This window comes from Synchiropus splendidus, chromosome 11 (genome assembly GCF_027744825.2).
Source record: "Synchiropus splendidus isolate RoL2022-P1 chromosome 11, RoL_Sspl_1.0, whole genome shotgun sequence".
Taxonomy (NCBI): Eukaryota; Metazoa; Chordata; class Actinopteri; order Syngnathiformes; family Callionymidae; genus Synchiropus; species Synchiropus splendidus.
Genome location: NC_071344.1, coordinates 9,120,619 through 9,148,011, shown reverse-complemented (window position 1 = coordinate 9,148,011; position 27,393 = coordinate 9,120,619). Strand labels below are relative to the sequence as shown.

The following is a 27,393-nucleotide window of genomic DNA, read 5'->3' as shown; positions in this document are numbered from 1 at the left end:
CCCATCACTGACTAGCCACTGGTAGTTGCATGATGCCATCGCACCTGGTAATATTAACCTGTTCAAATACTTTATCAAGCATTTTTATTAACTCTGAGGCAGCAGATATGCTGTGCATTCGAGTGCATCCGGATGTACTGTGAGTTCCTGATCGCCTTGGGCCCTGCAGTAGCCCACCACTGCTTTAATGCATTTGGAAAGTGTTTTATCATATAAAATAAAATGATCACCTCTGTGAGCTGAGAATAGAGTCAATAGTTGCAAAACGCATGGGTTTACTGAGTCAAAACAGCCTCTTTGTGAAGAGTAGGTCATTAAAAATTATCCATATGTATTGATTTTCATTAATGGGACTCATTTTTCAGTGATATTGCGCGGCTCTACCGAGCGACTTCATTTCTTTCTATGGTATCTCATTCTACAGCAGCACCTGCCATTGTCTCAAGATGTTTCCTTAACTGTTCTCCTGCATATTAAAAATGTTGTCCCTCCTGTGCTCTAATGATGTGAATTATGTGGGTGTTCGTGATGTCACTGATATGACTCCGATGCCTCAATGTGTATGTATGTAATTCTCTGGCCGACTAATGATTGTGCTGTTTGTGTCTTTTTGCACATTAACCTTCTCCGCTGATTGCTGCATGCAGATAACTGGGAGCAAAGTTGCGGTAAGTAGCCCATTATTTCAATCTTGTTCTGTCTCTCCAGCTGCCTTCATTCATCTCCCTCAACAAATGCACACACATATGCACACACACACACCTTTCCACAGACACTTTTGGAATGAAGTTAATAATGGCTCCAGTGGAAGATTTCCTGTCTTGTGCGCTCAACTTGCAGTTTCGGAGCTCGTCCTTTTGTTGCATGTGTTACCATGACTACGTATACACAACATCCATTGTATATACATCGAGTGTGTTGCAAGATATGTCGTCTGCAGCTGAGTGTTATTCTTTTGCATTTTCATTTCATGATTTCACCATAGAAGTTTTTTACTCAAGTTGCTTACATGCTGACAACAGAGTTAAAATGTACATGTTAAAGTTGCATCAGCAAAAGTGGAGCTAATGATTACTTATTTTTAACACTAAATTTATAAAAATTACTATACTGCAGCTGTTCTTGCTCGTCTTCTTGCTGTAATGAGAGAATCATTTCCTTGACTAATTGCCACACGAAAATTCGGAATAATTTTGAGTACATTGTTTTCGCAGTTACATAATTTATTCTCATTCTGAATTTGACAGTTCTGTTGTGACACTTTTTTGTTTACTTATTCATTTGGTCATCTTGTCCTATAATTCGATGTCATGCTTTTGGGATGAAGTTATTATTATTATTAATAATAATATTTTTTAATTAATAGGAATGTATTTGTTTGTTTTTAAATATAAGCTTGTTTGTTATCATGACTTTGAGTGTGTTTGATTGTACTGGCTGACTTTTTATACTTATCCATGTTGTGAGAACCGTCTTACATGTTCCGGAGTCATGGTTTGATTCACTATTTTGTCAAAGATAGCGTGGATAACTCAACTTATACTTTAAATGCCTACTGTTAGACATGCCACTGTTGCTATCTCTTATCTCTTGCATTTTGTGTTGCAAGGGAACGTGAACCCGATGTCCTACTAACCTTTTATTACTTTTATTTAAGCCTGAGTGCAAGATGCCACCCTCAGTGGGATTTACTCTTTCCTTACCCTCAGTGGCAATACTTAACTGCTTGTATGCCAAAGGTATGCCAGATTTTTCTGTGTTCTTCTGTATTTGTGCGAATGCAAAGGTAGATTTCACGATCCCTCTTAGTTTGCGTGTCATGTTGTTTCCCGAACAGCTATTTCAGTGAATGTTGTGGCATTGGAAATCCTTAAAGCCGTACAGACACACAGACAGGGTAAAGCAGGAGATTGTGACCTGGCTGGAGCTCCTCTGATAAACCTCGCTCTTTCAGGCATTTTACAGAGACATTTTGTATCGATTGCATTTTCTCCCTCTTTGTCAAACTGCCCTTTTGTGCTTGGTTATTTCTGTGGGAAGAGTGGGTTTTTGGCCTGGCCGTATTGATGGGGTGGAGTAGCTCTCGATCAGCTGCAATGGGCACATTGTGTTCAGTAAATGGAATATGACATAATTACCCCAGCCTGTATCATGACCGCTCATCCGAGGGTAATGGGCTTGCATTCAGACGTTTCGCAAACCTGACCAGAGACCCTGTGCCGGAGCTTCTTCTTATCAATACGTTTTTTTCCTGCGCACGAGAGCATTTGATGCAACCCCCAAACCCTCTGTGTCAGTCACTCAACTTGGCCACTAGATAGGTCAAACATCACCAGTTTTCACTCAGACAGAGAACAGGCTAAGGCTCTTTTTTGACTGGTGGGCCACAGTTAGCTCCCTGCTTTGCTGGCACTTTCCTATTTTCACGCTGTCAGCGTACATCAGTGGGATAGAACACTTGGAGTTGTGCTAGAAGGAGAATTCCGGCTAGAATTGTCTATAGGGAACGTGCAACTGTTACCCCTCACTCTCAGGCATGAAATTTCTTTGGCACTTTTTCCTTTCCCTCTATGGGGAGTACGGCAGGGGGTAGATGACTGTGTGAATTGGCTTTAATCCAGTCTGACCAGCGTGTAAATTTGCAACACTGCTAAGTCTCCAATGCTCAATTCACCTCAAGATTGAAGTAAGAAATATGAAGAGCACACATAGCTGTGAACCAGCAGGTTTTCTCAGTTCGCAGTGGATCAAGGCACCTGATTTGTTGGCGTGCAACCACCTACAACTGCTCGCCAAACAGTCGTCTTGCATTCCCATTTTTTTTTTATCACTATCCCTATACTCACTCTTGCAGTACATGCTAACATAAATCAAGGCACTACCACAAGTAATTAAGTTATTTGAACATTATGAAAACATCTCTCTTGAACTCCCCCAACTGCTCGCTCCCGATGTGGCGCAAACTCACGAAAGACCTCAGTTTTGAAAAAAAAAAAGTGTGAAAAGAAATCAAGGTGTATGAACTCCTTCAACGCCTGCCTGAAAAGACTCTTTGTTTCATGGAAGCTATTAAACTTGAAGCAGGGGATTGAGCAGTTTTGATGTGATGCACGTCCTTGGGTTTTCAAAAGAACGGCAATGAAAATTAGTCAATGTAACGTGCCTCCCATGCTCTGAGCCAGTGTCACATGGATTTTTATCAAGTAAACACGCACGGGAGGGACGCTTTGGAATAAAAATGTTCATTGATTCTCTGAAGCTGTTCATCTAATGGACATAAACAAAAAGCATTTATTCCTAAAAATGCTTAATAAATACAATTGCATTTCGTCCTGCTTCATGACGGTATTTTTTCTTTATTAGTAATCACAAAGAAGAATGTGGAAAATGAATTTGTCAGAAGAAAAGGATTCATATGATGAAGTTAATGTGTGCTTATCCACATTGGACCAAAAAAGACTGTCAGGTTACATACAATGGACGTTCCTTTGATGCACTGTTGTTTGAATCCATCAACCTTGACAACATTGAATTGGTGGATTCATGAAAGCGTAATTTTTCTTTCTATTTTTTCTATGTTTTAGTTACTTATGACATAAACATTTGCCACAAAATAGAAATTTAAATAATAGACAAGGCTAGATGATAGTAATGTGCCATGGAGTACAAATAATGCATTTAAATTCAATTATCTTGATGTTGTGTGAATGCTATTTATGCATATATTTTTATTTCTATATCATTGCAACTCACAGAACCAGGAATCGAGAAGCTGACTCATAATCTTGTTCGAAATGAGAAATTGACCAGTCCTGACTTCAAAATAAAAATGGAATGAGAATAAATACACAGCTGGAATTTGCCTCTTCGGGAGACGAGCTGATCGATTTACATCCCGCCTACCTGTTTATGAATCAACTAAAAATCAGTTACAAAATGTTAATAGACAAGTTTTGAAGCCCAAACACATCTTGAATGCTGACTAAAGTCATTAAATGGTCACAATTTTTGCGGTGGCTGACAGCTAAAGACAGTGGTTGGAAACATACATGTGGCTCTAGTATGTTATCGGGATGAAGGTAACTGTTGATTGTATTTATGTGAATTCATGTTCACATCTCTGCACCATTGATGAAGGTTGTGAATCTTAGCAAGCTCTCACCACATCTCTCCCCTGCAGATCTGTCACTCACTCCTATATTGGCACACCTCAGCTCCACAGGAAGCTCCTGCGGGGCCGCATTAGGCACTATAAACTTTATAGCATATTTTTACAACCATCCTCTCTGTATGCATCACCACTGGATCCTGATGTCTCTGCTTTAGCTGTTCACACAGCTGTGAAGCTCTGTGTATCTTCACATTTTATAGCTGCTCGCTTCTCCAGTCACTCCCCGACTCTTTATTTGCTCCTTTACTGTGTCAACAACCTTTTTTTGTGCTGGTGTATTTTTAGTATGCTATTTTCTTTGGATGAGGGAGTTGTGTTGGATTTTCAAGATGCAATCTGTGCAACCTGTAACTCTGAATGTTCGGTGTTTGAGCGGCACACTTTTAATTTTTCAATAGGCCAAGGATGCAGTCAGATAGCCACACTTTATGTATTGATTGGGAGAGTCAAAGAGCGGAATATGGCCCTGGGGCCTCGCGTTGCCCACGTCTGGTCAACAACAATCAAAGCGACTGCTTGGTTCTAATCCTCTCAACCTTTGAACTAACTTCACACGGGAGCAACTTCTTGCACCGCTTACAAGTCAGCCAGCACAACAGTGAGTTAACAAGGTTGTGTGTCAGTCTTAGTGGCACTGAAGGCATTGTCAAGCAAGAGTAAACATTATTGTCTGGGAAACAGCTCTCTCAACATTCAGTTGTCATGGTTGGTGACTGGCATAACAAACCCTTTACATTTACTATATTCTGCATACTGGGGTCATCAACATCGAAATGTGTGTTGTTGTTGCTCCGGTAAGACAAGTCGTCTTTACTTTTGCTGTGAATTACTGCTGAAGTAATATCCTGATAATAAGAACTACAGCCGACCAAATGTATTAGATAAACAGACAAAGCACTCATCAAGTTCACCCCTTATCTTTATTCGCCCTGGCTTGAGCTGTCTAAAACTAGTCAATTTATGACTCAAATTATAACCATCTTTTCTTTCTCTGCCCGAAGTCAGGCCCTGCCAAACTTTGTAGCCTCCTAATAAAACAAAATAATAGTCGTGAGGAGGCCTGAGGGCTGTTTGACAACATCACTGATGGGCTTAAGTTTTAGTTTTATTTGCTTACTGGGAGCGCTGAATGCAGAGCTATAAACAGGAAGGCTGGTCATGCATGGTCGTGGTTCGCCTTAAGTCAAACAGATGCAGCAACAGCTGCAGTTCCCCTTTGCAGTACCCACGGCCAACACGTGGTGGCAGTGGCTGATCGTTGTATTGACCTCCGTGGTGCATTGTTCAGGGACTGGAACCTCACATTGTTGCTATGGAATTGACCCAACCAGTTTCGCCCTGCCTTTGTAACATAACACTGCGTGCGCTTCCAAGCCATTATTTAGTCTGATCTTTGAAAGGGAGAATAAATGTGAAATGGCTCAACAGAATTCAGATTGGTCAGTCTTCTTTGATCAATACCTTTGCCCTTCTATTGTAAATGGAGAACAGGGGGTGAAAAAAACAAACACTATAGAAGAGATTAATCATGACTCTCTTCCCCCTGCGCAGATTGAAAAAGTGATATTGCTCCTGTAATGGTGAAATACTGCCAGATTCCACCGGCCATCTCTTATTTCCTTCCACTCTCTCATCTGCCCTTGTACATGTGACTGTTACTGGAGCATGTTTATGTTCTCTGCACATGTAAATCACCTGCTGTCTTCACTACAGACGTATGAAAAGTTTCTTCCAAAGTAGTTCCTCGAAGATAGATGATTGGAGTGCGTCATGTCAGTTTTAACACCCGAATTATTTTCGAGGATTTAAGTATGATGCTACTGGATTTAAGTTTGGTTCTTCCAATTGTTGCTGGTGGCTTTTGTAATGGTGTGGATGTATGAGAACCGACACTGACAATTGTTAGTTTACATTAAACCATTCTCCAGACATTTTGTATTGACTTGTATGATTGTTGGAGCTTTGATGATGGGTTGCATGCAGATACGACATGTTATTACAAGTAATTGTTTTCCGTCTTTTGTAAGAAGAGAGCATAAGGAAAATAAAATGAAAACATCTTAGAAAGTGCGTCATCAAAAAAGTCCATGCAATTGTTTTCTTTCTTTCTTTTTTTTAAAAATTCCTCTTCTCTGTCCTGGGTGCTGGCTTGAGTGGTCTAAAACTAGGGGTCACCGAACTTTTTTCATCTGCGATCTACTCCAATAGCACGGTGGGATGCCATCAGTTTGGTCCACACTTCTGAAATAAATTCACATTTATTATTATGGGAAATACACAAATCACACCATTGATTCTTCTCAATAATTTCCAATGGTGTAACACGAAAACAAAAACATAAAATCAATCATAATAATGGTGCTTGCTGTATTAATTAAAAAAGAAAAAAAACTCTTAAAAAAGCCTGTAGGATACTCCTGGTGCACTTGGGCACCACGTTGGTGACCTCTGGTTTAAAACTAGCCAAACATCCGTTTGCCAAATTGCCCTCTTCTGGTTTAAAAGCGACATTGAAGGTATCCACCCAAATTTATTTACACTCTTAACCAGTCCTGGGTGCTTTTAGTTGTGCCTCTTATTTCTATAAAGGCCAAATGCGTTTATTTTAACAAAGAAACTTTCACTGTATGTAGTATGCTGCACAAGGCAAAGAAGTGTCATGCTGATGTAGTGACTGAGTTCTTTAGAAATAATGAACCACTGGGAAGATGCTTGCTTATGTAATGCTTTATTGCTCTTGCTCTTTTTATTCTTTATTTTACTGGGGTCACAAGGGGCTCATATCATCGATTTCTAAATCCAAACTAAAGCCACCTTGTTGAGATGTGGGCTGGTGTCTCCATGTGTTCTCTGAAATTGTGTGTACTGAAGGGTCCATTGCAAGGCAGCCATATAGTTGAATGCAGATATAGACATATAAATGTCCTTGATGAAAACAGCCACATGTTGAGGAGACGTCCATTCATGATGAGATGGCTGACCTGATCCTCCATAGTTCCATGCACCTTTATTCGGTGTCTTTGTGGATGTTGATTGCTTCTTCAGACTTGAGGTGGCAGCCTTGGATCAAACAGGCTTCTATTGAAAGTAATTACAAAAACACCAAGCACAAACAACCTCAAATCGCAGGAAAAAAAGGTGTGATTGAATAACCTCATCAAATTAGCAATTAACCGTACTAAGTGCTATCAGTTTTTTTTCTGAATAATTGTTTTTTTAGAGAAAAAAAAATCAGTATTTGCAATTTAAAAACCCACTTTTAATGGGGGATTTTTATTTCTTCCAGTTTTCTGAAATGCCTGGACAAATTTGTGGAAAAACTATATGGTTACAAATGACAGAGTTTAAAGTTAGTACATGGGTGGATGCTCTTTTCTGTCCTCATTCATTGCTTCTTTATTTAAAATACCTTTATGAGCATTTTATGTTCTCCAGATTTGCCCCATTTTGAGTTCTCAGCCCCGACTTGCTTTGCTGAAGTATTTCTTTGTATTAGAGGCAGTGAGAAATGAGATTTTACCAGTATAATCAGCCCTGTTTTGGGTCTTTTGTTGGTGCTTTTAAAGCATCTACACTTCAAATCTGGAAGGGGTGAAATATTTTCTTTTTTTTATGTCAATTTGTTAGGTTTTAACTTCTGGTAGGTCAGCTCCACCTTTGATGGTTGTTGTTTGGGGCTTGTGTGACATTGCACTTCTGTGCTCAGAGAAATCCGAGCAAATAAATCAGCTGGCACTATTCTTCTCGTCGAAAAGGAGAACAAGAAATTCCAGTATTTATTCTAGTATAATCTTCCAATACAAATGAACTGAGGGTTCTAAAATTGTCATTTGAATTATGCGTTTCATCTCCCCATGGTTTTTAGTCAAGCAGTTCTACCCAAGTCTCCAGTGGGTGTTTTTTTTTCTCTCTCTTGTACTGTTTGCATTTCTGAACAAGCGCCATAACTGTAATGAATTCTATTATTTTAAAACCAATTACTGTTAGTTGGGAAGCTTTTTTCTTTTCTCCAGCACTGTTGTCACGCTCTCGGAGGAATTGGGCTGCTGAAGTGTCGACTGCACTCAAAACCTGACGCTGTTTCTTCCTATTTCCCTAACCACCCATGCTAATGTAGTTTTGTGTCGTGTTTCAGATAATGGTGCACCTCCTTGATTCAAAACTAAGTGGACTATTTTGACTCTGTGTGTCTAAAGTGAACAATAAATATATTTAGGATCCATAATTTATTAAGTGAAATGACCTAGATTTGTGTGCCGTAGCTCCTCAGTAGTTTGCTCTAGACAAACTACTGAGTTTGGTTGCGTAGACATTCCTTGGTCAGAGTGAATTTCTCTTTGCCTGGTCATCAATCATGCTCATTCCATTTTCACATGGCTCCTAAATGTTTGCGACCATTTACATGCATAACTATGTGACAGATGATCAATTTGTACTCCACAAAAGTAAAAAGGGACCAAGCTACTCCCCGAATAAAAATGATATAAGCTGTTAAATCTGTGTTTGTTCTTGGCAGTTGCATACAGGTCCTCAAACTGATGACTTCGTCTTTTCTCACATAAATGATCATGCACTTTTTCACTTTTTAGGCTGTTTCTTCGTTTATGAATATTTACCCATTGTATTAGCGATGCAATTTTAAGCTCTAAAAATGTTGAGGACATTAATCTCCTTTAGATGTGGTGTGTTGATTATTAAAAGAGTATTAAATACTGACTGCAAATATGACGGTATACGTCCTGACTTCACAGGTGTGAACTCTGTTCTGTGCGGGGGGAAGAGTGGTGCCGCACTGTGTGAAATTTCTCAAAAGCCCTTTATCCCCTTCCTTCCCCTCACAATTATATGTAATTAATGCTCCGTGTTCGACCACACAGTCGCTTTTCTTCCCAGCGATTATATTTATTCCTGATCACCAAAGACTTGTAAGCTTCACAGGGGACCATTATGAAGTTTTTCTTTGACCACGGCCTCCATTGTTTTCTTCTATCCACAAAACTAATTGGATACAGCTACTGTGCTAAGCCAGGGATGGGAGCTTGGTTTTTTTTCTTTTTCGCTGTAATATTTTTCTCCAATGGAAACTTCAATCCAGTTGAGATGCTTATGTGGTGTGCAGTCTTACAAAGGTGGTGCCTGTAATTCTTTCTTGTACCACATCGTGTTCATTCTATTGTATAAACGGCATATTTTCACAGTGTTCAGTGTGTTCAATGCTTAGAAACATATCAGGACAGAAGCTGTTGTTGGAGAACATTGGATATTTTAAGAATAAAATATTCTTTCCACGAAGATGGGTGTCTTACAGAAAATATAGATATGCAACATTTTTGTTGTAAGCTTGAACTTGCAACCTCCCTATGTGTGATTTTAGCTATTTCCCTAATTTGGAAATAAGTAATACTCTTCAATCGTGCCTTTGTGTTGGACTTCTTTCACGCCTTCACTGCCTGTACTCTTTTCTCTTTTTCCAACATAAATGTCTCTGGTGGTTTCTCTATTTTTTTGTGTGTCTTTGGTTCGTAAATTCTTTGTCAGTTCTGGTTTCACGATTTCTCGCTGAATTGGTATATTTATTGCAATATGTGCGTTGGTGGTAATCCAGGCCATAAACCAGAGGTCCTCGCTTCGGTGTTCGACCGCTTTGTTTTATTTGTTTTTAAAAGATTTCCTTGGCAAAATATCGAAATCAAAATTGCAGATTGACCTTCGCTCATATTTGCTGAGATCTTAGCCAGCATTCTTCATCCTCTTGTAAATTAACAAAACATGTTTTCTGCATGTTTGTCCCGTGCCAAGTACCAGTGCGATACGTAGATGTGGAAGAAGGTGTGTGAATGAGTGAATTGTTTTTAATTCTGAATTTTATATACATATAAAATCGACTAGAAATGTTATATGTGAAGAACCTGAAATTAATAACACGTGTGTCTCTCCATTGATCTCTTGCACCATGTGTCAGAGAGATTGCAGCACAACAAACAGCTCTGCCCAAACCACATGGGGGGGCCCTGGAGAGGGGCACAAAAGATGCCTCCAGCTTAAGAGCCGCAGGTTGCCAAATCCTTGTCAAAGATGTATGCTCATAAACACTGAGTGATGAGGGATTAAGAACAAAAAAAACAAAAGCAATAGCTTCAGCTTATTCACTCATTAAATGCCAGCCACATAAACTGTCTAAGAGATTGATTTATAGCTTATTTAATAAGCTGAAAGGTTACCTCAAAACAGATTTTCTCCATAATTGACCAATTTAGTCCCGCTCGATCGGCATTCATGTCAAGCTGAGATGTTGTGGTATTTCTACACCCCTCCTCGCCTCCTCTCCTCTTGCTTTCTTTCTCTCCCTGCCCCCATCAGTCTCATGTTTTTTTCCTGTTTACATGCGTCGCAGCGATCACTTATTGTGAGAGCTCTGAAATTTCAACAGCATGTTGTATTTTGGATGTTAACAGGGTGGGTCCAGCGCCCCGTACAAGATCTGCAGCATGATCTAGAGGCGTGAATGTTCTCTTAATTAGCTCACATTGCCCAGCAGCTGCCTGCTATTAGGCTCCTTTGTTCCAGATGTTATCTCATTAGAATGGCATTGATCATCCTAATTATTCCCGAGCATATTATTGGGTACATGTTAGTGTGACCCATTTGCCCCTGAGGTCAGTTTACAATGACTGCAGTCATCCAAAAGTTCTATTGGCGATTTACACTGTCAATTTGACAACTGAAATCCAGATTTTGTAACTTTTGGAGCCCAGTTTCTTATTCCATGTAGTGCCTACTTTCCACTTAGGTTTGGGATGTATGTTCCCGTTCATAAAACAGCACCTTCAAATGATTTAGTCCAGCTTGGGTAGTCTGGTCAGCCTTCTCCCAATCCTGTGAATACAGCCTTCTCATTGGTTGAGGCACACTGAACTGTCACACTGGATGGCATTTAAATACATTAAAATAAATTATTTTTAGACATGTTCAATATGCACAGTTTTCATCATCCAAAATGTCATTTTCTCAAGGGCCTTTTTTCTCGTAAAAACTTTTTTTTATTTCATGAGACCCTGGATGTGTGTGTTTCTTCACATCATCATTGACTGCTGTCACTCCTGAATATATTTTTTTCTATGAAAGCGACACACAGATATTTGGCATCAGTGAGACTTAATATTCAAAAGATCTACTATGAATGTAAGTGTTCTTGTCCGTCTTTGTCAGCACCCAAAGAGTTTTTGCAATTGTCTTTCTTGGCGCTAGTCTTCGTTCAGTGGAAATTGTTTTGTGAACCGCCATTAGGCCTGCAGCTGCTTCTTTGGGCAATTGTGGACACGATGTTCAGAAATGTTTCGTGTCAAATTTAAACCTTCAAAACTGCGGCAATCCTTTGCAGCTATTGTCATTTAACTGATACATAAATTAATACGACAAAGACATTGTGGAATTTTAGAAATGTTCTAGCTGTTCATTGGATTGTCAAGAAGTGTCTGGTGCTGACGATAGGTTTGTGTGAAAGCTCTTGTGTCGGAAACACCCTATGAAGACTTTACTTACAGCAAGATTGAGAACTCTTACCTTTAGGTTCTCTTTAAAACACATGCAGCATAGAATGAAATGCAAATCGAGACACATTGTCTTCCCCCCCCCTTGCAATCCTGGATTTGACATTCCACCATTGAATGAGGTCTCACTATCATTGTTAGGGAAATTGACAGTGCTCTGCCAGGGAAAAAGGGAAGACAGTTACTGAGACTGATGCGGCAGGGAGCAGATGGGTCATAGTAGTGTAGCCCTGCTATGAAATATAAGGTACACTTACTGAGGCATAGCGATTGCAGCATCGCAGAGAGAAGCCAAATGTCTTATTACACTCTCGAGTCTCTTCCCCCTCCCTTTATTCAGCAGTTCGACTCAATCTGACTTTGCCAATTCCCTCAGACTACAGTGCAAACCTGCCTCCAGCAGCACAATGTGCCTCTTTGGTCAGCTAGTTTCTGACAGGAATCCTTGTGTGGCTTCATGAGATCTCTATTTATGTGTCAACACCCATTGCATTAACTTAATACTCCAGTCCCACGTGTGCATTTAGGAATCGCGCCCTGTAGGATTCATCTAAGGCCTGTCTCCAGGTTTTTTAAGGCTCTGTGGCCTAATGAAAACGGAGAGGCATCAGTTTAATTATAATGTACTCATCTCTTATCAAGCCGAGATTGTTTTTATTTGGAGCCTTAATGAATTTCTCATCAGTCTGTTATTAACTTTGCACTTTATGGGGCTCAAGTGGGAAAGCAGCCAATTACATGTCTTTGTTCCCTCTGATGGACAAACGCTTGTACCTCTGTTGGGAGAGACACAAATAGTGCTTTGGGGAAAAATCCCGGCTCCAGCTTTGCTGCAATCTATTGCCAGACACGTTTCTGCTGGTGAAGTGAATACCTGCTCAGTGTCTTACACTGCAGATGGGTCTTGTAAAATCTACCTCATTACACCCTTTTAGAAAGAACACAGATACTAAACTAGTAAAGAAACAGTGAAACGACTTCGGTTTTTACATACATATAACATGAATTGTTAGTCAGTGCGGTATGGCCCAGGGGGCAACTGCTGCCCCATTGTCCATATGGAATATCTTTGCTCAGTGGAAGAGAATTTGTCTAGTTCTGGTTCAGGCCTGGCTCAAGATAGATGTGTCCCCATTTGGCCCTTGACAAAGCAAGAACAGCAAAAACCATTGCCTCACCAACTCTATATGCGGTCAAAGCAGACCATTCAAGAAGATCTTTTGGTCTTCCAACCCCACGTTTCTTCTACCACACACCTGCCTGGCGGCACCAACATTTTTCACCACTTTGCTAACTTCAGTTCAAAACATCATGCACTCTTCTCAACAAAATAATGTTGGAAACTTTTTAGCAACTGAAAGATTTTTACTGAGGGACGGATGACGTCTTTCTTGGTCCTCCTTCGTGGTTGTTAAAAGGCTCAACAGGCTGTGTGGGAGTGAAAACCTAGTAAGTCACACTAGACTTCATGATTTCAACAAATACCTCTGCTCTGTCCGATGTTTGAAAACGTTTTGCTCAGGAGTGCTTGGTTTTCGCTGCAGCACTTTCTCTACAATATTGACGTTTTGCGCCTTGAGCCTCCTGTAAAAATGAACTGACTTAAAGTGAGTGCATTGTCCTTTACAATGAGAATATGATTCCAAAAAACAATTTCATGTAATATTTTACCATAACTTTGAAGATTCATACATCAATGCACCACTTGTTTGAGTTGAAAACCCAATTGTTATGCTTTTACATGTCATCTATTTTAGTGCACACAAAAACTCGAGAACCTATTCTGTCCATCAATGAAGTCTGTCAACCATGTTAAATCATGTTCACCATGACCAAGGCTCATTTTGTATAAGTCTGAAGGACCTTTGTTCATGTTTGCAATTTTAAGATTGTTTTTAATTCATGACACATTAAGTACATTGGTGGATTGGTTGATGGACCTTCTAGACATAAGATCATGGTTACCATGCTTAGTGTCAGTGCTTTTGTTTTCTTGATATGAAAACAGTAATTTAGAAAATGGCTCATTAATCATTTGGCGGAATTCTAAATGAACTCTAGTTTTAGGAATGCTGCCACGTGATTGTAACTTTTGTGTTACACTACAATGCAGTGACATCACAAACGTATCAAAAACACAACATTGTTATTTCCTCAGAAACAACAACAGGTCCAGAAGATGCGAGTAGAGGAAGAAATGAACTGCCAAAAGAACCGAGTTGTCTGTGTGTTGTTTACAATGCTGTCCTCTTTCTGCCTTGTTAAAACCCGGTCTGGCTGTTCTATGAAATGGCAGATAGATGTTGGTAGATTTCCTAATAACCCACATGTATTGAGGCAATGCTGTGCGTCAAAATACAGGCAGAGCCAATCGTCAAAGTTAATGGAAGTTTCAACAGCACAATGGTTGAGCTTCCTTTGAATCTCTTCACATCTGTTACTCTGCTGATTCCCAAATGTTTAGCAAGACAATACAAATGAGGAGATTTAACTGTTAAGCACATGCCAATTATTTCCTGGTCCATGTCTTGGAGCTGATGAAGCACTGACTGACTGAAACCATTTAGCCTGTGGTTTGTTGAGTGGAGTGGCGTTTTACTGTATAATTATACTTAGCCATCTGCACCTATGACCCGGCTTCATAAACCATAATATCCCTGCCTAAAACCCATTTACAAACTAACCTAATGGGATATTAGGGGAGCAGTGTGATGTGAGTGTCCTTATTATTTTTCCTCTTCTCACAAAACACTTCTCCAGTTTATTGCATTTTACAGCCGAAGAGCTCGATCACCGGTATTATAGCTTTGAAAACGTTGGTCAATAAATTGCCCCCTGATTAAAGATGATGTCCACACTTCAAGCATGAGAACCATTTCATATGCCCGATGAGTCTCTTTCATGTGTCCGTATCACAAATCACCTCCATTCATCTTTCATTTTTGCTCCCTTAGCTGGTTTTTGTTTGGAGTTGTCTGTGAAATATTCAGTTCATGATACCCTTCGTCGCACTTTAGACAGCTTGTTAGAATGTCTGCTCCACCGGATATTTGAGTGACAAAAAAAAAAAAAAATGTCCCAAGTTTTGTATAATTAAACAATGATGGGATCGTTGTTTTTGACAGAGATGTGCTGAATAAATAAATGATAAACATCCCGGGACATGACTACACAAGGTATTGCGCAAGTTTCCATCACACTTAAATATAGTTGTCACAACGATGGGTTTCTATGTAGAATTTCTTTACAAAATTTGAGCCTTTCTTGAACATTACCCGCAACATTCAGGAGACATGGCATGAATTCCTAATCTTCATATGGAATATGGAAACCACGTGCATAACTGAAGGGATATATGATTCAGTGTATTCCAGATTACCCTCAAAAGTGTCCTTTATTTATTATTTTGTTTCCCCCGCAACGCAAATGTTATTCAGTTTGATGCATGAGGACAAAAGAATAATGGAGTGTTTATTCATTCTGGGTAGAGTTGTTTATTTTTGAAGTATTTGGTTGATATACTTATATAGTGTACCTTCTATGGACCTTCCCATAATGTCTCAGCAGTGCTGATGTTTTGGTGAGTCTGGTTTTACACAATAACTGCTGAGAGTGGATGAAGTCAGGAGAGTAATAAGCACGTAGGGCCTGGCTGAAGGTAGATTGATTAGTGTGTGCTGCTTCTCAGTCTGCTTACAAGTGTCCAAGTGGGCCAGCTTTCGACGTGTCTATTATCTTTACGTCTGTCTTTAGGTCACAGGCTCTTTTAACTTTTTAATGGGACCCTTCTTCAAGTGCACCTTTGGTGTTGCACAGTTCTTTTGCCCACGTGTTTCCTGAATTTCATGTATCGTATAAGCTGACATGGTCTCTTGTTCTCCCTCACTGTCTCACACATCCACAATTTAACACACACACACACACACACACACACGCACACACTCAAAACTGACTTGTGACATTATGAACAAGTGGGGTATCCTCATGTGATGTTACCCTGATTATTAGGCATTTGCAACACAAAACAACACGAAACATAAGTAATGTTTTAAAATCTACTGATTTTAAAAGATGAAAACCTGGTGTGACTTTTTGGATTCATGTCAGCTTTTATATTGGACTAAAAGTATTCTTTTATGATCATCACATATTCCCTTTACAGCGTCCTATAAAACTTTTATATAGGTTATTGTTTGAAATAAATGTGGGATGAAGATTGAAGTGGAGTGGATTAGTGGACTGCTATTGCAAACTTCTTACAATTAAATGACTTAAAGGGAATTAAAAACAACAAGTCAATGACGACTCACTGATAGTTGAGGTAAGATTTAGCAAAAAAAAAAAAAAAGAAAAACTCACAATAAATCCCCAAAACAAATAAAATAATGTAATGTTGAGTTCAGGCAGTCGAACACTGTCTTATTTAGTACTTCTACAGGTGATGGTGAGTTGTGTAGTTACACAAATTCAGAACTGCTATCCTGTTTTTTTTTCATAATTTTTTTCTCCAACAAGTGAAAAATTTGTTTTTTTTTTTTTATTGAAAATGAATAAATAAATTCATTTTCAATACTTGTTGGTAACAATTTCCACTGATGTGTATTTTAGACTGGATATATAGATTGAGTTTTGCCTGTCAAATCCAATGCCATGGTGTTCTTTCCAAATTCCTTCTTGTAGTGCTTTCACTGACTTCGTTTTTCAATCTCTGCATTTGCTGGTCCAAAGGGAGCGGTGGAAAATAAAGTTTCTTTGTGCACAACCGGTGAGAAATAGAAATAATAACACACACACAGAAAATCAATAAAACATTCTCATAAACTTGAAAAAAAGCTGATTCCTTAAAGTCAATCATAATGTGGGTTTGGTTTGTCAGGGAGTGAAGTGATGTATCTGCTGGTTCCAAGTGGATGCCTGTCAATCATGCACTCTCGAACCCGCCTCTATAAATAGAATTCTCCATGTGTGCAAGCTTTCCTCAGGGGCTTTCCTGTCTTCTCCCATTTTTCCTCCTTAATTTTTTTTCCGTTTTTTTGGATCTCAAGCTTCTCGACTTTAAACTGGCTGTTCATAACTTAATGCTAAATCCGGCCTTGTGTTTTCAGGTGAATTTATTACCTTTGTGAGGGAGGTTGTGTTTTCGACAGCGTTGGTTTGTTATGTCTTTGTCTTGTCTTGTCGTGTGTTCAGAATACCTTAAAGTTATGGACAGATGTGGATGAAAAATTCTGGGAAATATGTGAAATGGGACAAGGAACAAATGATAACATTTTGGAGTGATGTGAATCACTGTCTTTTTAAAGGGTTCTTTAGCATTGGGAGACCATTTTTGGCATTTGTGAGTATAACCTCACAAAAAAGGGCATGTTTCCAATTGGTTCTTCGGGTTTGGGTCAGGGATTTTATTTATTTTTTTGGAAGGGTACTTTGTCACTGAGAGACTGCATTATGGGTTGGATTGGATTGAAGCTGTGTGGTAGACGCTTGGCTCTCTGAGTGCTCTATCTGATCTTAACAATTTCATCGTGCTACTGACGTGTATTCTATCAGCAGTTCATGTTTCAGCGATAAAGTATTTGTCTGACTAGTGGAAATATGTTCATATGTGCAATCATTTCTCATCCATTTTCCCTTCCTCAAATCATTCTTGTTTGTTATTACAGACGTTATTTAGCATAATGACATCTGAAGAACCAAGGAGGCCTGCGATCAGCTTCTACTACCAGTCTGTTTTCTCATAGGTCCTGACTGTGCGCTACTGCTGGTGACGATTTGTTTTCCCATTTCTTGCACCCAGAATCCTGTAATTTTCTGATAAAAAAAACTGGAATGAAACTGTAGGTTTGCTAAGAAATAAATTCTTGCTTTTTCATGACATTTTTTAATAGCTTGAAATAATGTCACACTTGTAATCATTGTCGCTTTGACCCCATTGGACATTATCAGGCTGATTGATTCACAATCTAAAATTTTATTTCCTAATTTAGCATTTTTATGCTGAATTATTCTTACACTCTTATCTTCTTTAGCTTGACTGGGAGAAAGATTTTAATCTGTTGAGCTAATTGTCTTGTGAGGCTGGAGCTTGGGGACAAAGAAGGTAATTACTGTGAGGACTGTTTTTTTTTTTTTTTTTTTCTCGTGTACCAATGAGGAAAAAACCCACAAAGACACCGTCAATAAAGACAAAGTTTCCCCATCCCTTTCAGCAACCGCGCTGTAATGAAGACCTTTGCTATTGGCTTAAATGAATGAGGGCAGGTCTATGAGAACGACCGCTCGGCCAGTAGACGTTTGTTTAGTGCCGACTTGTGCAGGATATATTGGAATGAGAGTTGGACCGTCGGATAGAAAGGCACATTAAGACCAAGGTGATTAAGGAACTGAGTTGATGGAAAACGAAGTGCTATTGACAAGGCTTTGTCTTTCTTTGGTCTCCCTTGTGCCCACATTGATACCGTTGTCTAGTCTGCACCTGGCGAAGCTATTCGACTCGATTCGGGGATTGATGGTCGTGCAGCAAATTTCTATGCAAGCCCAGGCCAACACATTGATTTTGCTGGCTTTGAAAGAGGTGGTCTTGTGTTTGCACTACTGTTAATCATTTCTCTCTCTGTATTTGATCTGAGGCGACATGGAATGGAGGCCCTGGATTGTGGAATCCTACAGATATTCACATTCCGTATTGTGTCATATTTTGGATACGTCAAAAGTGCTGACAGTCAAAAGTAGAAGATAACAATATGAAATGCTTTTTTTAGATTGTGGAAATATACAACAAGAAATCGATAACTTGTTCACTCTCTTCCTCCAGTCAATGCTGTCTTGACATTATGTTCAGAACCTCATTATCAGGGTTCAAATACAGAACAACAGCTGAGTGAAACGGCATTATCCTCACAGTTTGTGGAAGAGTGGTGCGAGGTAGGCCTTTGTAGAGAACAGTCAAGATGACCTGCAGAGGTCTGATGACACAAGGAGGCAGACCACAGACCATCCGTGCAGCCGTGTGGGCAATGGGGTGAAGAATGAATTGCCTAGGGAGATGTTGCGATTAGTCTATCCTTGGAGGGTTGTCCAAGTAAGGTTAAAGATGATGTTCACACATCCACTGATGTGTCGGATAGCAAAAGATTTGATCACCCGCACTATTAGTCAGCGAAATTACGGGGCAAAAACACCCTTTTCAAGGAAACCAGTGTGATGACACTATGAATAGGACATTATACAGCCTCTAATAGTGGACCATTTAGGACGTCCTGCTGAGAAAAACTGGGCGGCCACTTTTTTGTGTTTTCCAGACGGTCAGCTAGCTAAAAGCCTGCTGCGTTTAGCTTGACTATGATCGGTCTGGGTGATCTGTGCTTGTGCAAGCATCTGTTGCGGTTTGTTGTGTATATATATATATATATATATATATATATATATATATATATATATATATATATATATATATATATATATATATATATATATATATATATATATCATCTGTTTGTGTGTGTGTGTGTGTGTATTCCCAACGTATCAAAAGTTTCTATTTTCCTTTAAAAGTAGAAGTCAGAGTTATGTTGACATTGAAATATTTATTTACTTTCACTCTTACTAAACTTCAGCGCCTCAGACAAACAACATTAATGGTTAATATATCGTTCTAATGTGCCGTCGCTGAATTTCTGTTTTTTTCTTGGCCTGTTTTGTAGTCTTTTACACACCAATACATAAACTCTTCATGTTTTTATCAAACACCCCATCACCCACACATGTACACATACATATGTTGGAATTCGTCTCGAAAGGCTCCTGTGTGGAATGCATAGCCAATGCTCCTCACTTGAAAGCCTCCACACTCCGTTAGATGTGACATCAGCTTGTACAGTCTCCTGCTCACCCTATCCTCCCCCATCCCCCCTTCCTCTTCCCTTTCCTCTTTCATCAGCAGAGCCCATCTTTTGACACTTCAGAAAGTGTTCCTCACATGCCTGTCACCTCTCGCCTCCTTCACTCGCACTTTCTTCTCTGCTTTCTATCCAGAGCATGAATATCTGTCTGAAACTTATGTACTTTGTAGAGTTAACACTCCAGCGTTTGCATCACCTTGAAGTTGGTAAGTGGTACTGAGCGGAGAGACCCATCTTGAGTGCTAAAAGAGAGACGAGCTCTGAAACATTCAGTGTGTGGCATGGCGAGTTCCTGACATCACAACAAAGAAAGAGGTCGGGAGATCAACTGTTGCACCTTTGTTCCGGCACTTCCTTGCTACTTTGTACTGCACTGGGGTTTAGAGTTTATCTATTCAACAAAGCTGTGCCGAAGATATGTCTGTCTCCTAATACCTGCTTTATGGTGACATTACCCATGCAGGCTCAGAAGTTCACCGACAAGAGTTTCTGAGAATTATTTGGGCAGTTAAAGTAACAGTAAATATCTTCAGTTGCAGAATTTTCCTTGTTGAATGGGTGTTCCATCAGGGCAACTGCACCGCGAATGTTGCGTTAGCTGTGCATAAACGCATTGATTAATATTGTATATTCCTATGCTCAGACCATAATGTATTCCCTGCTGAGACAGCGTGTAGCACTGTGTAAACACATTGCAGTGTGGGCTGAGCTGTGTCGACTCCCACATGCCTTCTCAGCAGCAGCTTGGCTCAGACTCAGAGGGAACACATTACCTTTAAATGGCTTGAGGTGGTGTTTGGCAGTGAAAAACACATTATTGCTGCTGATACATTGCTTCTCAGTGGTGGATGTTATGTGCGTTAATGCTCCGAGGTTTTCATGTTGCATGGGTCTTACAAAGTTGAGGTTTTATATATATATTTTATATATGTGTATAGAAATGTGCAGCTGTGAGTGCATAAACAACATTAATGTTTAATTTATTCTGTGTACAAATGTAGAGTTTAATCTGTGTATGGATACAGATGTTGTGTTGTTATCATAGTTGGTTCTATTTTAGTTATTATTTTGTCACATTTTACATCCTGCTTTGTTATCAGTGTTGTCCAGTTATCGATCAGTTTATTTGCCTCTATGATCAGCTGAGAGAGATTGTTGCCACTTGTTATGGTGCCTTCATTTTTATCACGGCGAGAGTCTTGTTCATGATAACTTCGTGGACTGTCCAGCTCTGTGTTAGCACTACTTTTATTAATTTTAGTGATTTGTTTGTGTAAAGTTTGTCCATGAAAGAAGCTGAAATCTGGCCGTGAGGCCATTTACTGCCCTTCATCAGATTTACCTTTGTAGTCATTGTCAATCTAAGAACTTAAAACACACTTCGAACAAAGTTCTCAAACAATGTGGTTACCCTACAAGGTGGCAATGCTTGCTCTCTGTCCCATTATTCTCAATTTTGTTTTTGCTTGATTGCCCTCTGATGGCGGGGGGATTGCTTTTCTTTAATGTTAACTAGGATACAGTGTTATGCAGAGGTGTGTTTATCATCATTTTACAGACAAAGAATACAATTTACAGAGGCAGCGGAAAGTTGGAGGGACGGGGGCGAAACATTTACGTCTTCCTGGGGGCTCAACAGAAAATTATTGAGAAGCACGGCTCTGAACTATGGTGCTACCTTCCATAGGAATGCTATAGATGTTTGGCAGCACTAAGCTTCTCTGACTTCAAATTAAACAGTTTCCTAAATTCATTGAACAAAGGAAGGCGGCGAGAATTGTTTCCATTTGAAAATAATAATGCGTGTTGCCAAAAGAGTGACAAATGCAACGGTGCGACATTCCCTTAGTAGCTGTGATGCCAACAAAGGTTGTGAGAGGACTTGCCGTTAATACTATATTGTATGATTTGCATGAAGTGTCAAATAGCGACTATTTGCAGGTGCACTCTCAGAGTGGTGCTCAAGTTTGCCTTCCGCGTTCCATGTTGACGCATTAGGCTTTCAATTGAGGCTCTTGTCCGTGGCATATCCTGATGGTGTGGGCAGCATGTCACATAGAGGAAAAATGGAGGGTGTGCTCCTTTCACTCTGTATGGTGTTTGATGTCGCCTGGTATATGCAGCACCTCAAATAATTGAGCCATCTTTAGGTGCCGCATAAAGTGCTATATAGTAGTTAAGCAGTGCTGTATTCCCTTTTTTATTACTCCTTTTTACTTTTTACTTAATTCTTATTACTTAAAGTGATACAAGGCTAAAACTATAAGCACAACAAAACGTTTGCCTCATTTTCCCCATGTAATTCCTTGCAGTGCTGGAAAACATGCCTTTGAAGAGTAAGTTCCATGAATGCAGTAGGCTCAAAACACTTCACTGACTGGCATAAAGGCAAAGCAGGAGCAAGACTTTCTTCAGAAAACATGAATCTTTTTCGCCTCGCTTTAGCAGTATTGACCACAGGTGGAATTTGCAGGTAAAATGGAACTCAATAATCAGAATAATCAGAGAGGTACCAATGACATTCCTAGAGTAATGTCTTGCACTTATCGACCGGATGCTGGTCTCAGACAAACGAAAATAATTAATTAAACCTCCAGATCGATCTTTTTGAGAATGTTTTTTTTCTTTCTCTGAAACTGGCTCTGCCTGGACATATTGAATGCCCAGAGTACAGTACTATTTTTGTCAAGCTGTGTTAGGCAGAAACCTTTTTTACTGGCATTTTATGAAATATATCGCTGCAAAGTCGCGAGGACGTTCTTCCAAATGACGATTCCTCGAATGGCTCTTTAAAGCAGAAGCTTCAGTGCGGGCCATCATTGTGCATATTAAGAGAAGAGAGTGCTTTTTGTCACAGACTGTCATTTATTTAAATTTCAACCCAGCAATTGAGCTCATTATTAAACCCCACTCCTCACGAAACATTGCTTTTCGCCGCTTAATCTGTCGTTGAGGGCTTTTAGTATGTCCTTTCACGTCTTATAACTGACAAATACAGCTTTAGAACACCCCTAATCTCTTTCTGATGGATTAGTTTTCCTTTTCCCACAGACATATCTCAGCACTTTCCATTTCAATGCAGTCATCTTAAATATACATCTTTTCTTCATGACAATTGCACCATTGGTTCTCTGTTTCTCTATTCTGGCAACATAATGGTCACTTAATTGCCATTGTTACATTTACAAAACCTAATGAACATTTTCCCAGTTTTGTCTCAGACTTTTAGCCGGGATATTGTTGGTTCCCCCAGAACCTTTCATAACTATTTCTACTTTTTTTTTCTCTTGAGGCTGATGGGTTCATGGCCAGATCTTGATTTCATAATGAGAATAGTTTTACTTGAACAGAATTAAACACAGTATTAACAGCAAATGTTCTCTTTAAAGTGCTGCTTTTGGAATTGTTTATAACTTGAAGAATACGTTCAAATTAAAATAAAATGGTCTGCTATATAACTTAACTTTTATGAATGAGTCACTTGTGAAAAATGAACTGTTGTATATTGGTATTTCAAATGTCGATGACTGCTTTGCTATAGCGCAAAAATATGTTAGATTTTTTTCAAAATTTCTAAAGGAACATGGAAAAGAACTCCTAAAATTGAACTAAACTAACAAGCAATGAATTTCATTGAAGATTGCCTCTTTAAGGAGAAGAGACTTAGTTCTTTCTTTCATGGTGAATGCCAGCAAAACTTGAACTGAACTCACGTTTTATAATGAATGCAGTATATATAATAGAGAACTAAATAATTAATGAGTAAGTAAATAAAAATCATGCTGCTTGGAGAGATGTACTTTTTCTACTTTTCTTTCTGTTTAAATTATGTTGTCACTTTCACTATGTTTTCTATTGGCACGCACTGTATATCAGCTTTTCTACCTGGGCCATTATTTGTCACAATCTCAATTTTCTTATACCACTTGCTTTCATTCATCTTCCTTCTCATTCTCCTTGTCTTCGCCCGTTTCTTGCCCTTTCCTTTTGTCTGTCTTTGATCGAGCAAACTGCTGTATCACACTGAAGGCCCTGTTCTCGTCCATTTATCCGTTTTTTTCGTTGGGGAGAGAATGCAAAAGGGCACAGCGGCTTGTAGATAAGCTTATTCTACAAGGGATACAATCTATGAGTGAATTTTGATGTTGCGTTACTACATACAATTTCCGTGGCTCCTTGAGGAATGTGCTTTGGATTTGTTGCACCTGTACAATCTCAACAGTCTGTTCTAATTAATTCTGTTAACAAAACATTCCTGTTAAAATTAGCGAGTGCCAGTTGCTTCTTGTTAATTCTCTTCAGCTTGGAGGAATGCTGTGAGTTTCATTTTGTGATTTCATTTCTTAAAATTAAGCGGAGCACATTGCTCCTGAGTGTTATGTATTTCCTTGGGGCATATAGAATTTCTTCTTGTGGGATGAATATTAAGCGAGTTGGTTGATATTAAGGGGCTACTCCACCAAAGTTTTGGAATAAGCCTCGCTGGCAGTAAAGTGGCTATATCAAAGGGTGCCGAATCAGTTTGTAACGTTCTTCGCTAAGCTCCCAACTGTTTATTTCAGCTTCATTAACTGCAATGAAAATGGTCTGACGTTGAAGAAAGAAATGTGATGAAAGAAGCGAATTATTACTTTTAATTGAGGCCCATTACCACCCATATCGGAACCTTATTTATTAATTGACAGTCGTTCACAACAATTGGTGTTTTCAGTGTTTTCATTGCTTGGTGTGATGACACCAACCAACTCTTTTATTCAGTCTAAAAACAGAACAAGAAAAGAGAAGCATTGTTTTCCTTATAAATTATAAATATTCCATCTACGATGTTGTTATCTTTGTGCAGAGCCTCGTCTCGACTGCTCTTTTTTCCGCAGATTGCTCTGTCTGCAAGAATCACAATATAAAGGGGAAAATCTGGATTCAGATGGATAGAGCACCTTTTTTTTTTTGGAGACGCCTTGTGTTTTCTGCTTCAGTTTTCAGCACACCAATAAGTTTTCTCTTTCCTCTTGCTTTTGGACGCAAGGAGGAGAGTTCGCTGGACAGTGATATTTTTGAAACATTTTTTTGAAATATCCTACATGAAGAGGCAACCTCTCTATTTTATGAATGTTTTTCATTTATTGATTTTGACTTTTTTCAACACCGGTGGATCCAGAAATGAACTTGGTAAACAAGCAATACTGTAGACTTTCAAGTGAATATTGTTCTGTGTGAGTAACACACTTAAATGTATTTAAAGGTGGTTCGTTGAAGACCAGTATTAAAAGGGAACCGATCATTCGTAGATTGGAGTCACCCTTAGAGTGATGGTTGGAGTGTTTGAGACCAAGTCTCGTCATATATATCAGTGGTCCAAGAATTGAGCCTTGTTGCATCACATCTCTCATTAGTTTACTTGGCTAGTGGGACACAGCTGGCCATGATATGTGGTTACATCAGATACTAATACTTTCAAAGGCGTGTAGTATACTTAATCTGAGTAAAACTGTCAACTGGGTATCGTCAGAATCTGAGATTTGTAAATGTTTCTATAGTCAAGTGAAGAGGCTGAAGGGCGAACATAATTACTTTATATATATTATACATAAACCCAAGAATTAATAATATATAATATCTAGAGATCACCAAAGTACAAAGTGAATCCATGATTTGAACTGGAAGTGCATGCTTTTTTGACGTACAGTGCAATACTGATGCATATATTGTCATGCACAGTATTTATTCATTTGGCCCTGAACATTGGCGCCTCAGATGTCAAGTTCCTCCCTTGCATACTTGGGCTTCCTCCTCATTGCGGCTTCTTAACACAGTCTATCAACAGACCAATACTTTTGCGTCCGAATTGTCCTTTGATGTGTGTAAGTTGAAATGCGTGTGTAGCCGCTGGATTATCAATTTGTCTGCCTGATGTTGCTGGGTTGGCTACAGTTGCCTCTTCAAGAGTACAAGAAATAAACAAAGAAAATATACCAAAAAATTCTCAATGACTGTGTGTATGAATACATTGATATAAAAATATATATTCGTGCTTCAGTGTTTTCAAATGATTCCCTCATACTCTGTCCCACAAACACACTCGAAGCTCATAGTAGCTCTTATGTGGGGAAAAAAATAAAAGTTATTCAGGCTGTTTTCTTGTATCACACTGAGGCTTAAGCTAGGCCAAATAAAAACCAATTCATTCTGCTGCTTTTCTGCGTGTCACAAAGGCAAGTGTGATTCTATCTTTATTTCAGATACCACTCTACTTCCTGTTCCAGTTTTCACCTCAGGCTACATTAAAACGAGCAATTTAATTGCCTCAACGGTTGTTGACTCCCACATGCATGAACAGGTGCGACATCAGTTATTGCTTCAAGTGCAGAGCGAGAGAGAGAGGGAGGCTGCAGTATAAAAAGATAATTGCAGTAGGTGCACCAATCTGGAGTGTTCCCAAGTGACACCTTGGTTACAGGGGGTTTCGAGATGTTTGTGCGTACGTGTTTGACGTTGTATGTCATGAAGGGTTGCAGGGGAAATAGCAGAGCGGCCACGCTGCCAGGTCGAGATTTATTCACATTCAGGCGACCATTAATGTTGACCTTGCCTTGCCTGGAAAAGCCAGAATAAACAGAGGCCTAATAAATCAACTTTAACAAGCGCAGCAGTCCTGGCTGCCGGTGCCGCCGTGCAGCTCAGACACACAGAGGTGGTTTAATCTGCACATCATCTCCCTCTGAGCATATACCTGTAGAGTCTGATCGGAAAGATGGTTTGCATGCACGCACACAGGAATGATCCGAAACAAGAAACGAAATTACACTCTTGAGCAATTAAGCTTTTTATGACACGAGAAGCCCCATGACATCCGTCAAACCACCAGCGATATTTGTTGTGCATCAACTCTTGTTCCCATCAATTTCGTAAACCTTTCATATCAGTGTAAATTATTCATATTTTAAGCTGTAGCTTTGGGTGATGTCGAGTCAATCTCCAAGTTATTGGAAAGTAATAAACATCATTCACTCATGGCCGTATATTTGTCTCTTTCTATTGCAATAACAGGTACTAGCATTAATATTAAATCACACACGCAACAACTCGCTCTCTTATACAGACGTGTCCCTCCGTAGCCCATCACAATCCTGTTCCCTCCACCCTCTGATTCTCTTTGCTTCTTTGCCGCAGGGGTGTAGATGTGAGTGGGCGCTGGGTAGTGTTGTTTGCGTGTCACTTGTAGAATGTTGCTGCACTGAAAATATATTAAGACTCTAGCTTTTTTGAAGGTCGTTGTCGGCTGTTTTCGGAGAAGATTTGACATTGCTTACCCTGGAGTGTGTAGCTGTCTACTGAGGAGCCAAATAAACTAATTTAGCTTTCCTCGATTACTTTTTTCTATTTTGTATTGTGTGTGGCTGCACTGTATATGTTGTAATGTTGTGTAATTTTCACAATTGTGCTTCATAGTTTATGAGACCTAGAAGAATAACCTTCTTCTGGGTTGTTTACTAAAGGCATTGCTATGGCAAGTCAACCTCCTCCACCCTGGAGGATGATCCAGAGCCCATCTTGATGCTCTTGATCATCCTCCCTACCCACAACAATATCCTCTCTTCATGTCCTCCTTTACTGCTTCCTAGAGTAATTATTTAACATATTTTTGTAAATAAATGAAATGAACGACTAGAATAATTGCACTTATTTTTAGTTGCTGAAACAACAAAAACAAAGAAAGTGTATTTACGTACCACTGTTTGCTGTTAAGGTGCTCAAAGTTCAATCCTCCGTC

The 27,393-nt window shown here is 39.4% G+C and overlaps 1 protein-coding gene across 5 annotated transcripts in view; it reads left to right on the top strand.

The window, feature by feature from the left end:
- Nucleotides 1-27,393, top strand: part of diaph2 (diaphanous-related formin 2) — a 335,124-nt gene that overhangs the window by 25,378 nt on the left and 282,353 nt on the right. For 4 of the 5 annotated variants that reach the window (XM_053878770.1, XM_053878771.1, XM_053878768.1 and 1 more), the window contains one exon: nucleotides 648-668. The exons of the other annotated variant lie outside the window; for it this stretch is intronic. In XM_053878770.1, coding sequence (XP_053734745.1) covers nucleotides 648-668 — 21 coding nt within the window. The remainder of the gene's footprint in view (nucleotides 1-647; nucleotides 669-27,393) is intronic. 5 annotated transcript variants of the gene reach the window in all.